The sequence below is a fragment of the Mustela lutreola genome, chromosome 4, assembly GCF_030435805.1.
Source record: "Mustela lutreola isolate mMusLut2 chromosome 4, mMusLut2.pri, whole genome shotgun sequence".
NCBI lineage: Eukaryota > Metazoa > Chordata > Mammalia > Carnivora > Mustelidae > Mustela > Mustela lutreola.
The window spans coordinates 200,805,448-200,823,704 of NC_081293.1; the positions used below are offsets into that span (position 1 = coordinate 200,805,448).

Below are 18,257 nucleotides of genomic sequence, written 5' to 3' on the forward strand. Positions count from 1 at the left end.
GTCACTGGTGACCTGAAGAGAAAGAGATATTTAAGTGTTTGGGGTTTGAAATTCCTTTGCAGATGACTGAGTTCCGGTAGACGAAATGATGTCAGCTCCTACTGGACAGCACACTGAGGTCAGGAGGCAACATGAGGAACAACACCGATGGCCAAAGCCAGCATCCCAGTGACCCCAGATGAGGATTTCACGTTTCCTGCAGAGGCACCAGGTATGTCCACGTACCTTTGGAGGACGATCCGAAGACTTGGACACTCTGAACAGGGGACTGGGAGTAAAACTGGTGGTCACAAGGAACTGCGGCTTGATCTCTAACTTTCAGTATTCTTTATAAGGAGAATTTATTCAAGTCTATACTTATATAATTGATTAAAATTAATTTTAAAATAAAATCTCCTACAAAGAAGGAGATAATATATTCACCGATCTCAGAACTGACTGTGTGCAAGTGTGCTATGAAGTATTCTCAGCCAGACTACAGGCCTTTTTTCTTAGTACAAAGTACACCCTTATTATAGCTTACTGTCTAGTTTTTAACTGTAACATTTTAAGGATTACCTCTTAAGCCTCCTTTTTTTTTTTTAAGATTTTTTTTTTATTTATTTGACAGAGAGATCACAAGTCGGCAGAGAGGCAGGCAGACAGAGATGGGGAAGCAGGCTCCCTGCTGAGCAGAGAACCCAACGCGGGACTCCATCCCAGGACCCTAAGATCACAACCTGAGCTGAAGGCAGAGGCTTAACCCTCTGAGCCACCCAGTTGCCCCCACCTCTTAAGCCTCCTTCTAGCTAAATTGTCCTAACTAGAATTATTTTCATATAAAAATATTTTATAACAAACTAAAATTTTAAATATTTGATGTATCTGAATGATGGCTAAATTAGGAAAGATTGGCCACCCAATATGACATTTCCTCAGACAGGACTAAGTTCCCTGAAGTAAGAGTGGCATCGTAAGATGCCATCGTAAGAATAGAACAAGTAGGTAATTGGGAATAAAGAGCATTTAGGGACTAAGCATTAGTTAATCTCTTAACTCTTTTTTAGACATCTGACACAGAGTAACTTTCTCTTTATTATTAAAAACTATAACTAGATATACACATAGATAGACAAATTTATTGTTCAGATATAAGAACAATAGTATTCAACCAAAAGTCAATTAGGGCCACTCTCTCTGCAATATAACTGAATGTAAGTAAATCATATACAAATTTTTTGCTGAAAAATTTTCAGGAAGGAGTTTAAAATTATTTTTACATCAAAGTCATAGTTAGGAATATTTTGCACTTGTCATTTCTAAGCATCATTCACTTTTATTTTACACTGAGAACTGGAGAGAAGCAGCCCAGGGTAAAGATTAATAGTATATTTATGAAACCCTAAATCACGACCTCCCCAGGACGAAGCAGTTTTTAAACAGGTTCCCTTCATTAAGGAATGAAGGAGTAATCCACTTTATCTCCTGCAAGATGAAGGGCTAAATGGGACCCGGATGAGAAATACATGAAAATACTAAAAAATAAATTCAAAGGGATTCAAAGGAGTAAGTGTTCTTGTCTTAAAAATCCTAAGTATATTTTCTATTAAAAATCTGCATTTGGGCCTTGTACAGCTTACAAGTTACAGAAAGAACTTCCGTTTAACAGAATAACTATAAAGATAATTTTATAAAAGAAATTAGTAACATCATTGCAAAGTCTGTTGGTTACATTCGAGAGAAATATTCCCTGTTAAAGGAGACTGCACACGGGTGGGATACCTGAAGGGGAATGCAAAATGAAGTCCATCTCGCAGTAGTTTTTTGATTAGGCATAATTGGAGCATATCAGCAATCCTCCAAAATCTGTTCTTACAGAATTCATTGCTGCTTTTAAAATATTTTACTGCAGAAAAGTGTGGGCAGGTACAGGGAGGTCTTTAGGCTTGGTGCTGTTCTATCTTCACCATGTTCACCAGTCACTTCCTCTAGTCAGCATCAAAGCAAACAGTGAACTGTTCACTGCACATTAAGTCTTCCAAAATGTTGGATTCTTCAGAACTATAAAGTCTAAACAGGCAGCAAAGCTCATATGCACTGACATGGCATTATTTTTAAAGGGCTTTAAAGAGTTTGAATAAGAAATGCTAAGCTTAGATTCTTTGTGTTTCCTATAGACAATAAAACCATCATTTATATTAATTACATTGAGCTTAAAATACATGGTCAAAATCGTCCTCACAATTTAATTCTTCCTTGTCAAGTGATATGCTTATGAAATCTACTCTGTGGCAATTTTTCAGTTAGTACAAATTCTTCCATAATCAAATATAAGAAACTGATCAAAGGAAATCTTGAATGAATGTGTCCTATCACGCCAGGCACTGAAGTCTAAAGCTAGAGTTTCATGACACCTCCGCTGCACCGACGACACCAGCTAGCAAATTAAAATACGCAAACTAAAAACCCAAAACACTCATGTAACACTTCCATTTTTCAAGCAAAAATATCATCAAATTCTTTTACACAGGATTTAATGTATTTTCCATTTACAATTAAAGTAAAAACTATCACTGATAAACTGCTGAAACAAGAGAAGAGCTGCTCATACACAGGTAATGTTGGATTTTCCCTGCTATTTCAATTCTCGTTTCACTGTCAGAGGTGGGTGCTGCTGGCGGAATTCCCGGGGCAGATGAGAGCACCTAAGAGTCAGGCTTTCCTTTGGAGAGGCAATGAGAAAGAGTAAAAACTTTCATAGCTTGGAATGTGGTTGTGAAACACATCCTCTATTCTAGGCTTATGAGCTTTTCAGCTGGTAAATCAAAACCCTGTTATACACCAGGATAACATTCATGACAATTCTCCACATTTTATCTTCTTAAAAATCAAAGGCTCGGTCCTAAAGGGTTAATAGAGGAATTACAAAGTAACTCTCTAGTTTGCATTTCCCATAATACTAAAATAAAGCTGCTTCTTTTAGTCCAGAAATTTGCTTTTTTAATACTGTGAAAAGCCTCCATGAATCTGTTTAACGTATTTACTTCTTTTCATCTATTCAGTGCCACTGGGCATAACCTGTAATGCAGTGCGTGTTGATATTTTGCAAAGCGCCACATGACTCACTGTACCCTAATGCGCTCCATTAATCCTGTTTGGACAGCTGGGTCCCGGCGTTTGTTAGCTGCATTCTAATTGTCCCATCTTTCTTTTTCTTCTTTTTAGTTATCTCTATGGCAAACTACTCAGGAATTTAATTTGTTGATCTTCAAAAAGCAAATTTTGCCATTAATTTGTTTTCTTTGTATTAAAAGTATACCTACCATGCAAGTTTCTTCCATAAATTCAGTATATATCACTATTAACAATTAATCTAAAGTAGCAGATCACAGTAAGTAAGTTTTTGAAATGACTAAACGGTGGGGTGGCTGTAATATCATAGGAATTACCGTTGGACTGTGACAATACAAACGATATCACTTAGTTACAAATGAAGTTACTGTCGTGCATACTTTTGGCATTTTCAAGATTAGCACCCCATAAGCAGATGTCAAAACAATAACAAGTCCTGTAAAGCAAACACAAAAGAGGTGAGACCACGGAGTAAATAAGCTGTGTATTCGTCTACGGAACAGCGGTCCCTTCCCACTGAATACTTAGATCTCACTTCTTGCTAAAACATGAAATTCTCAGTAAGGGTTGCACAGATGACCATAGAGCCTGTATTTCCCTCTCGCATCCTGCCTCCCTGCCTCCCAGGAGTCGTGAATCAACAAGGGAGGCAATAGAAGAGGTAAACAAAAGCAACTCCCAGCGGCTAGTAATTTTTCTTATGAGCAAGTTGGCGAGGTTGAATGATGGGATTCTTCTAATCATTTGTGAACACTCTTAAGTGGAAACCTAAGTCCAGAAAACCAAACAGAACTGCCTAACGGAAACTTTTGTCTGAAATAATATTTAGCCAAGAAGCGAGATCATAGACCACAACATGCTTTAGAAAAGAGAAGAAGGCCAAGTGAAGATTTGTTCAACTATTTTAATGACAACGCAGAAATGTATTACTTTTAAAAGATCCTTCCTATAAAAAATTAAGAAAACTATATAAATGACAGGCAAGAAAAAAAGTAAAAAGCTAAAGGACGCCCTTGAAATCAGCTCGTGCTCTCAAAGATCTCCCTGTTTTCAAGTCTATTTCATGGACACGAAGCAGCTTAAAGTTTTACACATTTTCAATTTTTTAAACCACATATTAAAAGTTTTTAAAAAACATTTCATATAAGACAAATTAGTTTAACACTTTCTAGACGTTAAACAATTGTGTTGTTTTTTTTTAATATCACAGTTTTCTCACTGGAGAACTCAAAAAGTTTAACTACTCAGTAGAAAAAACTGCCCACTGTTTGAAGAAGGAACATTTTTAAGTATTTAAAAAAATTAATGGTCTTTATTTGATAAAAGTACTTGTTTTGGTATGGTTCTTACATAACCTAAGTACAGAAGTAAACATAAAATAGTGTGAAAGGAAATGTTATATTTCAAAGGAGGGTCTTTTTGAAAAAGTGCAGAATCTACAAGTTAAGGCAGAAGTTTAAGAAAGATACAATTAACAAGGTATGGACATTTCTCCCAGAAACCTACCCAGTGTTCTTGACATCACAGGCAGTGCAGAGCTCAAGACCAAGATGGACACACAATTCCCAATGATCTATGTGGGGATCACAAAGAATATTGGGCAGTCAGACAGCAGAATCACGCATGCAGTCAATCCACTCACATTCTGGGAACTCACTGCACATCCTACTCACCTTGCACTGTTGCATTGTACTCTGCTAACTTCTTAATGATACCACTCAATATAGAACTTAAAGAGAATAAGAAATGTTTTCTACAAATATTTAAAGTTACATCTGTAAAGTTCTAAAAGACAGGTACAGTACTTGGCATGACTATCAAGTTATAGGACACTGAAATCACGTCTCAGACAACGCATCTTACATTACTGGTTGCAGTTGCCAATTTTAAAAAGGTTTGCCTGTCAAGTAAAATAGAATGAATACATTTAATACTTCTGACTATATTTTTAAAGCCAGCCTACTGCTCAAGATATATAATATCTACTTCTAACACATTCAACTATTATAAATTTTAATACCAAAATGTTAGAAATCTAAAACCCCTAAATTCTAATAATTCATTCCCAATGTGTCCGACGCTTATTCTTTTCTATTAAATAAAGGGAGCTGAAATACTGATTAATGCTGATGATCACTGACATTAGACGCTAAGTATCTCAACAAGTCAGAGCATTCTATAGATACGTAAATAAAGTACATAAAATAACTTTTCCTTTTTAAGACAGGCTGAAAATATGTGATCTATAATAAAAAGAAAAGAATCCAGCAGCTCTTACTAGTTATTCTTCATGGTCAGGCTGTGGGAATATTTTTAAAAGATGTAGTCACTATATAAGGTAACAGTCTTTGTCATTCCAAAGCCAATGACACATTGTAGGAAGTCAAATTAGCCTCAGACTACAAAATGTTTCTGAATAGAACTCTTCCGTCTTGCTTTAATTATTCAAATTTGAAATACTTTGTCTCTACTACTTGTAGCAACTAAGTTCTTCAGATTTCAAACAAGCTCCCTGAAGTACAGTTTGCACAATCAAAGTTACTCATTAGCAATACGTTTTCTTTAGCGGAGAAAGAGCCCTTTCAGTAGCCTTCTGTAGCTGGTTAACAAGCTCTGCAGTTCTATGCATTTCCAAGTGAATGGATGCCATCCAAATTAAACAGAGCAGCACATCCCTTTCCCACTCATTCAGCATTTTCAAAATCTTTCAGTTTGTGTTTATGCAATTTACAAACAAATACCTATCTCGGCAAATGAACCATTCAGGGCGATTACAAAAATAAAACAGTTCATTTGCCTTGGAATGCAAAAGGGAGGCACTGCCATCTAAGACTTTGCCTTACCTTTGTCATAGTTGTGTCATCCTTCTTGGGAATAAAATTTCCAAAAAATCGCAGGCTATAGAAACCGACAACAGAGGATACCATAAGATAGCTGTGAGAATCAAGGAAAAAACTCTCCAAAGAATGCAAGTTTCCTTAAGTTCTCAGTAGTCTCCAGAAACTCTTGAGGTCCAAAGGAAAAACAAAACAAAAAGCCACTTGGCGTGCTTGAGGAAGACTGACTTGTTTTTCCCTTCTAGGCAAGTGTCTTAGTAAATTACCACTGTCCCAGAAACTAAACAGAAAATTTGTTAAACAATGTTTAGTTAAAGAAAGGATACAAAATCAAAATGATTTCAAGTGCAGCTCCCACAAAACCAAAAGCAGAAAGAGAAGCATTTCCTATTCCAGGACCCTGGGGGGAGAAAAAGCCACTTTTCAGAATTCAATGACACTAAACATTTGCTTTCCCTAAAACTATTTCTTAAATACAGGAATTAGGACTGTTTAATACCCTAAAATAGCATCTAGATTTTCTAAGAATAAAACATGACACTAGACTGCATTCATCAACTAATGCAACCATGTGTTAATAATTTCAACAAGTTCAAAACATCTCTGATTTATCTAAAATATAATTTACTCATAAAAATGATATTATGCTTATTGTTAAGAGCCCTGAATATTATTGGAAGAAATTTTTTTAAAACAGTACCACAGGAATCGAAGATATAGTTATTTAAATAAACCCTATGACAACATATAAAAATTATACAATTAAAATCTATCAAAGTAGGCTAAGCATAGAAAGACTGAATGTGCATATCCTATTTCTACAGTTGAAAATTTTGTTTCCCCAAATAGTCCTTGGGAATTTGGACATTTTTAAAAGATAAAACTTAGTTAACACAGATTTTTTAAATGTAACACTACACAGTTTTCCAAAACATTACACCTATTGTGGAAACCTATCTTTATCTAGAACTTAAAAAAACAAGCATAAAAACTAGTATTTATTAATGAGACCAAACAGGCAAAAAAATAATTTATTAAAGTAGGAAGAATATTTTCACAGCTTACCAATTAAAGGCAGTATTCAAATATGAACTACTGTTCTACTATCAGCTCTAATTGTAGCAAACAAAAATACCAGGAAAATTAGAATGTATAGCCAGGTTAATAAAAAAATGAACCAATAAGTAATATCATGCATATCATATACACATTCTAATTTTGGACTAAAGAAGTTAAGAATACTCATGGAAATTTCATATATATATATACAAATCAAAGACCTATCAACTTTTTGTTAATCTTTTGACAAAGAAACAAATAATGCTAATGGCTTACTGGCTCGGTGAAAAACATTTTGGATATATTCCCTGTGTCAAGAGAAGTCCTCCAGGCAGGATTAGGATGATCTGATTTATTTACAGAATCATGCATGGGTCGTACAAGGTAGAACTCCCTCTCTATGATACACTAAGGAGATGGTACAAAAACGTACCATGGCAGCATGGGACTTACGCAGCGTGCAATGTATAACAGAGGGTCACAAAGTGAACAGAAGCCAACACAGTAGATAACTTCTTGTTCTATCAATGAATTTGAGTCTAAACAAAAGATAAAGACCAGGTTGCAGATGAAGTACCCTTCAGTGTTGTTTGCTTGTGGAATGAGGCACCTGGAAAGCTTGGTGGCAGGCAAGACAGTGGGCAGTAACAGAAGGCATAAGGTCCAGCAAAAGTTAGAGGAGGGCAGGATCTAACTGGAGAAAATGCCTGAAATTGAAAGAGGAGGGCATCTCTATCGTGGACTGAAGGGAAGAAATCTAGGTTGATGTTGGCTTGTTCCCACGAGAGGAAAGGGATACATCCTCTGGTTCAGAGAGAGAAGTGGCACTACAAGTCTGGAAGAGTTTTGAAGTCCTTTCTATGGAGAATAAGAAAGCTACTGACTTAGAAAAATATATGAAAACATTAGAATGTAAATGCTACTTTAAGTAATCAAAAGTCTACAGAGTCCTAGAAGTATGCTAAATATGCATCTTTAGTGATAACTACCTTCTATATGGAGAATATATTTAAACAGGCTAAAAGATAGAATTTAATAGAATCATCAACTTCTAAACAAGAGAGAAAACAAAGTTAATTCATGAAAAGATATATAGCTGACTCTCCTCTAGTAACTAAACATTTGACTCAGTTTCATAAAATGTGTGACTCTCTTGAAACCTAAGTGCCTACCAGCCACATATCAGGATCTTCAGCAAACCCTATGACTCCATCCAATAAACTCCTTCCACATCACTATTTCACAGAGTATAAATTTTCATAAAGAATTCCAAGTATGAACTACAGCAAAATAAAAGTAAACTGTGATACAAAGTCTAAAAGGAAAATGATATCCGATAAAAGGGCTAGACAACTGAAAGTAAGAAATTAGAAACAAGTCATAGGTCACGAACACTGTTTACGAAGGCTCTTTACATAAAGAAATTCATACAACCTGAAACATAGGTACAGAAAGGTGATGTTTTAAATTACTTATTTGAAACACTCAGGGTATATATACAGAACACTTTTGCAAAAGAAAGACATGTAAAGCAGTTTACCCTTGTTCCCTTTGGCATGGCTGTTTCATCAACCAACAGGCAAAGAATATTACAAGCCACCAAGAGGACCGAGATGGACTACAACATAAAAAATGATCATCAGTTCTGAATTTCACAGATATTTTGTGAGTACACATGTATTAAAATCTAAGTTATAGACCAAATATATGCTTCAGAACAGAGAAGACCAAAATTCTACACACAAACTGGAAGTAATTAAACTATCTGCAAAAACTCCAGTATACACTCCAAAAGCTTCTGCAAATTATTACAATTTCAAAGCTTGTGACTAAAGCTAATAATATAGATTCAGTTACTGAATGATTCCACCAACTGGAAACCCACAACTCCACAGATTTAAAAAATAGTTAATAGTTATCAGAACTAATTAAGAATATAATTTTCACATCCCATCAGAGTCTGAAGCAAGATATCTGCAATACCTCATCTCCTAATTCTAAATGGCACAAAAGAATAAATGTCCTGTTTCCATGAGGAAATAGTTAATCTTGAGGACTTAAAAAAAATGCCATTAATTTCCATTTTTGCTTTTCTGAGTTTTTCCAAATACAAGTATGGATGGATTTTAACCCTGTTGACAGAAAGCCAGTTTACTTGAAACCATTTAGCTGAGGGAGTTACCATATTCAAATACCAAAGTAAATAAAAAATAATTTGCTTTATTTAACTAGGCAAATAAATTCTTACTGTCTCAATTAGAAGGAGAATCATAACAGCAGGATACACCAAATTTCTTTCCCATGCTGAAGCTTTTTTTCGCCTCTCTATTAGGAAAAAAAACAAAATACAACAAAGAATTCTCTTCAGAACCACGTTTTCATTCCTTACTGTTATAATTAGTATGTATTATTTTTATATAATTTTTTCCACAAACATAAATTATTTTTTAAATCCTCCATAAACTATAAAAATCAGAGTTTTAAAATCATTTTGCTACACTGAGTAGTTCCATCCCATAATGCTTACATTTTAGCTCTGTAAAGACATTTCCAGTTCCTAACAAAATGTACTGTTAATACACAGCTTGCTATGAAAATATAGAAATGTTTGTATTTGATGTAGATTTACATGTTGATATAGATTTGAGTGAATAAAGTAACATGAGTAAAAATCCCCTCTAATCCAAAGATAAAAACCTCCAGTTTCCTAAAGGTGGAAGCAAACTTCTGGCTACAGTGATCTACGTGATATCGCACCAATCCTCATGCTATGAACAAGTGGTAAAAACAAACTTAACTAAGAAAAAAGTCTGCATGAAGGAGTCACAGAATTACCACAACAAAGCTGTGAGGTCAATGCTCGGAGAAACGGATTGATGTGAGCCCTCACATTTGCACTCTCTTTCCCTCAACAGTTCTCCAACGTATAAAAAGACATGGCCTCATGAAGCTGAGAAATACAGCAAATATCAGTGAGGAAAAGGAAATGATGCTAAAGCAATGCTTTCAGCAAACTCAACAGCATCAGGAAAACAAAAATTCGTGTGTGGGGCTACCAAGGAAGCCAAAATTTGAGAGGCTATAATCACCGAGAAAAGGAAAGGAGAAAGAAGGAAGCCTAACATTCAGCCTCCTGCCCTTCAAGGCACCAGTGGCCAGCAGGCTGAGCGAGTGACAGGAAGGTACAGCAAAGAGAAGGAGCAAAGCTTCGGTCAGGCTCACGTTTCTTGAGATAAAAACTAACGTGCAGGGCTCATGAATAAGATGGTATCACAGCCAACAACAAAACACCCAAGCTCTCACTTAGGAACGCTTTACACTAGGAGCAAGGCCAAACTGCAAATCGACCGGCCCTCGTGAAGACCAAAACCCACTCTGGAACAATCACCAGCCCAAACAGGTGAAAGGATCTGTCCCTACTCTAACTAACTGCCTAGCACAAGGAAAAGTAAACCCTCTCAAGAAGAAAACATTATCCAGAGTTTTTATTTTGTATAAGAAATGCCTGACAATCAAACGTTTCCTGGAGACAAGACAAAGAAAAAAGATAATAGAAACGGACTTTCAGTTTATCCAGATATTTGAACTTACCAGAAAGAAGCTTTAAAATAACTGATTAATATGTTCAATAAGATAAGTGACAAAATGGCAAATGTCATAATTTGAATAGAGGAAAATAACTGAATGAAAATTCTAGAACCGAAAAATACTGTAACTAAAATTAAGACTTCAGGAGATAATTTAGCAACAGTTATGACACAGCTGAAAAGACCGTGAAATGGAAGACACATCAATAGAAAAAATTACAGATCAAAGAATGTGGTAAAGGAGGGGAAACTCAGAAAATAATACAGGAGTGAAAAGGTCTAGCGCATATGCAGCTAGGGTTGAAGGAACTTAAAGAAAAGGAACAGCAGAAGCAGTATTTGATGAGACAATGGCCAACAAGTCCCCAAATAGATAAAAGACATTAGGCTACATGCTGACGAAGTAGCACAGATCTCAGAAGAATAAACAAAGAAAACTAAACCTGAGCACATCAGGCTAGAACTACTAAACAAAGACAAAAAGAAAATCTTAGAGCTTTCAAAAGGGCAACAATACAACTTTTTTAACCAGAAACCAGAAGACACTAATAAGACATCTTTTCAATGTTGAAAACTACCAAATAAGAATTCTAAATTCTGTTAAAAATGTCCTACCGATCAGAAGGCAAGTAAAAATGTTTTCAGGAAACAAAAACTGAGAGAATTCATTGCCAACAAACTAGCACTAATGAAATGCTAACAGATGTTCTTCAGGCAGAAGCTAAATGAACACTGAAAACACAAATCAGGGACATATAAATTAAAACACCAGTGAAAATGACTTCACAACCACTAAATTGGTAAAAATGTAGAGTCCAACACTGTCAACTGTTGACAAAGATGTGGAGCAACATGTCTTACTCATGCTTAAAACAAATGCAAAATAATACCACTATCTGGGAAAGCGATTCGGCATTATTTTTTTAAAAAGTTGTATGTCCACATACTCAATGAGCCTATAATTCCACTTCCAGATACATATCCTAAAAAAAACATATGTACCAGAGATATGGAGAACAATGTTTATACCAATATTATTCATAACAAAAGATAAACACATCAAATATCCATCAACAGTAGAATGAATAAAGTAATTTTAGGCAATATGATGTTGTTTACAAAAATGAAAATGAGAGCAACCTATAGAATGGGAGAAGGTATTTGCAAATGATATCCACTAAAGAGTTAATATCCAAAATATACAAGAATTTACACAACCCAGCACCAAATTAAAAAATGAAAAGAGGACTTGAATAGACATTTTTCCAAAGAAGACATCCAGATGTCCAATAAACACAGGAAAAGATGCTCAACATCAATCATCATCAAGAAAATGCAAATAAAGCCACAGTAAGATATCACCTTATACCTGTCAGAATAACTAAAATCAAATAGCACAAGAAATAACAAGTGTTGGCAAAGACGTAGAGAAAAAGGAACCTTCATGCACTGTCAGTGGGAATACAACCCGGGGAAGCCACCGTAGAAAACACTATGGAGGTTCCTCAAAAAATTAAACCTAGAATTACCAAACAATCCAGTACTTCCAATACTGGGTACCCAAAGAAAACAAACAAGAAAAACAATTTTTATTGTTTTTTGCAGCCAAGACATGGAAACAACCCAAGTGTTCATCCATAGATGAATGGATAAAGACATGATACGTATACATTCCCACATACACACACAGGAATATTACTCAGCCACAAAAAAAGAATGAAATCTTGCCATGTGCAACAACATGGATAGAGCTGGAGTGTACATACTAAGTAAGGTATGTTCGTCAGAGAAAGACAAATATCATCTAATTTCACTCAGATGTGGAATTTAAAAAACAAAACAAAGTAAAAAAGAAAGAAAGACCAAAAAAACAGATGCTTAAATACGGAGAACAAACTGGAGACTGGCAGAGGGGAAGTGGGTGGAAGATGGGTTAAATATCACGATGAGCACTGAGTAATACACAGAATTACTGAATCACTATATTGTATACCTGAAACTAACATAACAGCACACGGTAATGACACTTCAATGAAAAAAGAAAAATGAAAATGAATAAATTTTCAACAACAAAACAATTTTTTTTTTTTTTAAAGATTTTTTTATTTTTTATTTATTTGTCATAGAGAGAGAAGCGAGAGCAAGCACAGGCAGACAGAGTGGCAGGCAGAGGCAGAGGGAGAAGCAGGCTCCCTGCCAAGCAAGGAGCCCGATGTGGGACTTGATCCCAGGACGCTGGGATCATGACCTGAGCCGAAGGCAGCCGCTTAACCAACTGAGCCACCCAGGCGTCCCAACAAAACAATTTCTGAAGACAGAGTAATCATAGGGACCAATTTTCTATCCAGGCTAAAGCAATCAGGAAACAAAAAACACATGCATATGAAACAGTTTCGACCCTGGAATGCGGTCACAGAACGACAATGCTCTCTGAGAGGTGGGAAGCATACAAGGCAAGCCATGGGTTTGCCCCTGCTTACTGTCTCTCGACAGTTTACCGGCCACAGTAGAGGGCACAGGAACCCAAGCAAAGCCTTACTTATTTGTTGAGCTGAAGACTTAAAACAGGAGTGTGGAGAAACCTAGTTAGCTGGACTGTACAGAGCAAAGTACCACCGACAAAAGTCCCCAGACTGCCCCAGATCTTCAGAGAGTTATCTTGAGTCTTCAGTTGGGTAAAGATCAGCTCAGGTACATGAACAAACAACCCTCAGCTGAAGAAAGAACCTCCCAACAAGGTTAGATGGAGCAGAAGTAACCAACTATTATAAAGGGCCAAGAATAGGGCCTGTTCCCCCAAGACAGGAACGAGACCTCATCGATCAGGAGCACAGCTGCCTTAGTGTGGAATGACTGACCCCAGAGGAAATGCTGCTCTAGCCGTGCCTGACAAGCCTTCAGAGCAAAACCCAAGAATATCAAACTACTTCCAAGTAACTTAACTGCATCCCAGAATAAAGTTCCACACTTATGGGAATACAAAAATATCAGCAACCAGCAATAAGATTCTCAGTGTCCACTATCCAATCAAAAATTGCCATGCATAAAACCACAAAAATACAACCAGTGATGAGAAGAAAAGCCAATCAATCAAAATCTATCAAGAACACAGAAGTTAGAATTAGCAGATAAAAACACTGTAAGTGCTACTATATAATGTATTCCATATTTTTTAAAAAGTGGAGGACACAGACTAAGTTCTAAACAGAACTTCTACATATAAAAACTACAGTATCTGAGAATGCCTGGGTTCAGTCGGGTGAGCATCTAATTCTATCTCATCTCAGGTCTTGATCTCAGGATCGTGTGCTCAGGCCCTGCACTGGGCTCCACACTGGGCATGGAGCCTATTTAAAAACAATTTTTTTAAAAATGCAAGATTTGAGAAGAATATAATAGATAGGATTAAATGCAGATTAGATACTCAACAGAAAAGAGTAGTGAACATGAACATATAGTAATAGGAACTATCCAAAATGAAACACACAGAAAAAAAAAAATCTGAAAAATAAAAGAAAATCCATGAGTTTGGGGGGCAACTTCGTGGGGGGGGGGAGCAGTGTACATGCAGCTGGAGTCCCTGAAATGGGGGCACAGAGAAGAAAAGAAAAAAACATTTGGAAAAACAGTGGCCAAAAATGCTCCATATTAGATGAAAACTATAAATTCCCAGATCCAAGAGCCTCAATGAACCCAATGAATCAGAAGCATAAAGGAAACTATTCTAAAGCACACGTTTATCAAACTGTTCAGTCAATGACAAAGAGGACACCTTAAAAGCAGAGAGAGGAAAAAGATTCAAAAGATGAGGATGACAGAAGATTATTTGTCAGAAATAATGCAAGTGAAGAGACAACAGACGGACATCTCCGAACACCGGCATCGGAAAAGTCATTTACGCATGTATGAGACACCGACAAACAGGAAATTCACCTTCTCCCCAAACTAAGAAACAGTCTGTATCAATAGCTTTGCATAGATCGGAAGCGTATAACATACACTAAAGATTTCATCATTTTTTTTGAATATTTCAGACTACAGGAAAGTCTTTGGAAAGAATCCAAGACCAGTACATGAGTCAAGAACAAAAATGTACAATACCTAATTTTGTCTTAAGAGTCTTCACATTTTCAAGTTCTCGTTCCAACTCCATTATATTGTATTCCACTGATGAAGACAGTCCTGTCAAAAGCAAATGTATTTTAGAAGTATAACAAAAGAACCTTAACAGCATAGAATGGGTAGCCCTCAAATTAAAATATAAGATAACACACTACAAACCCTGATCACAAAGAATAAAAACAAATGCTGTTGTGATCCACTGGAAAATATATCTACTTCTTCATCACTTAAGACTTCAAGTTCAGGGGCACCTGGGTGGCTCAGTGGGTTAAAGCCGCTGCCTTCGGCTCAGGTCATGATCTCAGGGTCCTGGGATCGAGCCCCGCATCGGGCTCTCTGCTCAGCAGGGGGCCTGCTTCCTCCTCTCTCTCTCTGCCTGCCTCTGCCTACTTGTGATGTCTGTCAAATAAATTTAAAAAATCTTAAAAAAAAAAAAAAGACTTCAAGTTCTTACTGATTAAATATTACCTGTTTCCTAGAAAATGCCTGACTTTGATAAATTTTTACTTGATCCATTGTTAATTTTTCAATAATGACAAAAGTATTATATGTCTATAGAAAGTGGAAGAAATTCATGATCTCGTTCTCTAACCCACCTCCCTAAAGTGACAACTGGTAACAGTCTGGTTGATGCTTCCACACCTTTCTTCATGATCATGTAACTATTCATACATATGAACATAACATACACATGGTTTCTATTATATATCTTATAGGAATGGATTAAAGCAGACATGCTATTTTACCACTTGCTTTCCTAATCAATGATACATCCATGTTTATAGATAGTGGCAACACCTTTAACAAATGAATAACATTCTATAGTATGGATGCATTTCAATTTTATTTAGTTATTCCACTTATGACTAGTCAGGTTTTCCTCTGTTTTTTTTGCAAGTACACAAAATGTTGAGCAAAAATGTCTGTATGCATATCCAGTATATTCTAATTCTATTTTTTCTACAGGACAGATTCCCAAAATTTCAATTGCTGAGTCAAAGGATATAAGCATTTACAGGTTAAGAGATATTTAAAGGTTACTTCCTTCCAAATACTATAATTTACTGTAATGGTTTAAATACTGTAATAATTTTTAAAAATAAGGACACCTGGGTGGCTCAGTCAGTTAAGCATTAGACTCGATACCGGCTCAGGTCATGATTTCAGGATCATGAGATCAAGCCCCACAATAAGCTCTGCATTGGGCATGGAGCCTGATTAAGAGTCTCTCTCCCCCTCTCCCTCTGCCCTTACTTCCAGGCTCACACATGTGCACACACACACACACACTTTCTCCCTCTCTCTCTCTCAAATATATGGGGAAAAAAAGAAATTATTATAATAATTTACATTCCCATTTACAACTTTTGAAAGTACCTATTTTCTTCCTGTATTTACCCTAGCACTGGATGTTGTAATTCTTGAGTTTTGGCCAGTATGATGGATAAAAAATATTTTCTTATTGATACTTTAACATGCATTTCCCTAAATGTGGTTGAGCATCTTTTCAGATGTTTATTTATCACCATCTGTGGGACTTTCCTCCTGGGCTACACAGACTCCCCAGATAAGACTCTTCTGATCTCCTTGGAATATCAAGCTGTCCAAGTGAAGGGAGATGGGAGCCTGTGAGCACTCACCCCATCCTCTACTTCACACTGTGTCCAGGCCACAGCCTCTGTTTCACTCTCTGGAGAACAACCCTCCCTCTTCTCTTGGCAGGAAAGAGGCAGTGCCTGGTACCTTGGATGGAGGGAAAAACGTGGAGATCAAATCGCTTCATCAACAGGATCTTCAAGTAACCTCCTTACTTGAAACTCACTCCACTCTCATATCTGCTGGTGCCCCCTCTTGAGACTCTGGGGGATTCCAGGATATAAATCAAGCACAGATGGCTTAGGATTTAGCTTCCTTGGGTCTGGGTAAACTGGTTACTTCGAAGGTTCTCTCGGGTCTGCTAAATTCCAAAATTTTATTGGGATTTTCTCAAGTTCTCATTCTCTGAACCCAGAGTTCTCCCATGTGAAATGAGACGTATTTATTAGAATGTTTTCCACTGAACCAAAAACCTCAATTCAAAGAAGCTTTAAAAAAAATAATAATTTCATGAAATTAGGAGTTTAAACACAGAGTGGGCTTCAAAGTAGGTTTTCCCCCCACAGCTCAACAGTGACATCCAGGGACTGAGTGCCGCCATCTATAAGTTGGCTTTTTATGAAGACTGGTGGCTCTTTCTCCTTTCATGTAATTTCATAATATCTGTTTATTTTGCTCATTATTTCTTCTTTTCCCAGCTAGTAGAACTTCTATTTATTCTTTTCCCCCATGTTAATTTGGTCCTTTGGTGGTTACTTTCTCACTGTTAACACACATAGACTTGTACTTTTTTTTCAATACAATATAGTTATAATCCCATAGCGATGCTCTACTGAGTAACTCCTGCACCAAGGTGAAGCTTTCATACTTTTATCTGTTCTTTCATTGCTTCCCATCCATTCCTCCTAAATCCTGGATTTTGCTCAGATTTATTTTAAAATATTTACTATACTAGGGTGCCTGGTGGCTCAGTCGGTTAAGTGTCCGACTCTTGATTTTGGCTCAGGTCATGATCTAGGATCATGAGCTCAAACCCTGAGACAGGCTCCATGCTGGGCATAAAGCCTGCTTTAGACTCTCCCTTTCAGGGACGCCTGGGTGGCTCAGTTGTTTAAGCAGCTGCCTTCAGCTCAGGTCATGATCCCAGCATCCTGGGATCACGTCCCACATCAGGCTCCTTGCTTGGCAGGGAGCCTGCTTCTCCCTCTGCTGCCTCTCTGTCTGCCTGTGCTCGCTCTCTCTCTCTCTCTCTCTGATAAGTAAATAAATAAAATCTTTAAAAAAAAAAAAAAAAAAAAAGGAAAGAAAGAAAGAAAAATCATTTTAAAAGACTCCATTTCCCTCTACCCCTCGCCTGGTCCCTCTAATTAATTAATTAATTAATTTTGGGGTATATGATTATTATTAAATTTTTCTTTCAGTATAAAAGTTGCCACATCCTTAATGTCTAGAATAGTATCTACACAAACCAGATACTCAACATACAGATATGAAATGAAGGAATAAACAAATGTCTTTTTTGGTCCTAATATACATATGACATATTTATAAATATATAAGTTTTTCAATGGAATCTTCCCCCCAACACTTAAAACTAATAATATTATTCAATAATCCTTAGCAGGTTACAAATGGGAAGTTTGATGTTGATTTCTCACTCCTTTATAAGTGATTTTTCTATAAGAAAGCTTGTAAGGTGTTTTCTTATCACTATTCTTGGAATTTAACAATGTTACACAATAAATCTAGATCTTTTAAATGTCTTGTTTAATAACCTTGTCTAGGACTCTGGTCTTTTAACCTGCACTAAAATCTTTCTTCAGCTTGACATTTTCTTCTATTATCTATTTACTTAATTTTCTTATACTTGTTCTTCTTCCTCCTTCTAGATGCTTACTACTTAGATTAAGAAGCTTAGCTCTACAGTCTGTGTGTCATTTCACTG

General features: G+C 36.4%; 1 protein-coding gene across 10 annotated transcripts in view; it reads right to left on the reverse strand.

Moving 5' to 3' along the window:
- Positions 1–18,257, reverse strand: part of LMBR1 (limb development membrane protein 1) — a 163,327-nt gene that overhangs the window by 25,992 nt on the left and 119,078 nt on the right. For 7 of the 10 annotated variants that reach the window (XM_059172390.1, XM_059172385.1, XM_059172386.1 and 4 more), the window contains 6 exons: positions 14,696–14,776; positions 9,256–9,332; positions 8,548–8,625; positions 6,275–6,348; positions 5,955–6,045; positions 4,618–4,684 (listed from right to left, as the gene is read on the reverse strand). In XM_059172390.1, the coding sequence (XP_059028373.1) occupies positions 4,618–4,684; positions 5,955–6,045; positions 6,275–6,348; positions 8,548–8,625; positions 9,256–9,332; positions 14,696–14,776 (468 nt within the window). Of the gene's footprint in view, positions 1–1,650; positions 3,548–4,617; positions 4,685–5,954; positions 6,046–6,274; positions 6,349–8,547; positions 8,626–9,255; positions 9,333–14,695; positions 14,777–18,257 lie in introns of those variants that run through there. The other 3 variants (XM_059172384.1, XR_009353058.1, XM_059172383.1) reach the window with 3 other exon arrangements.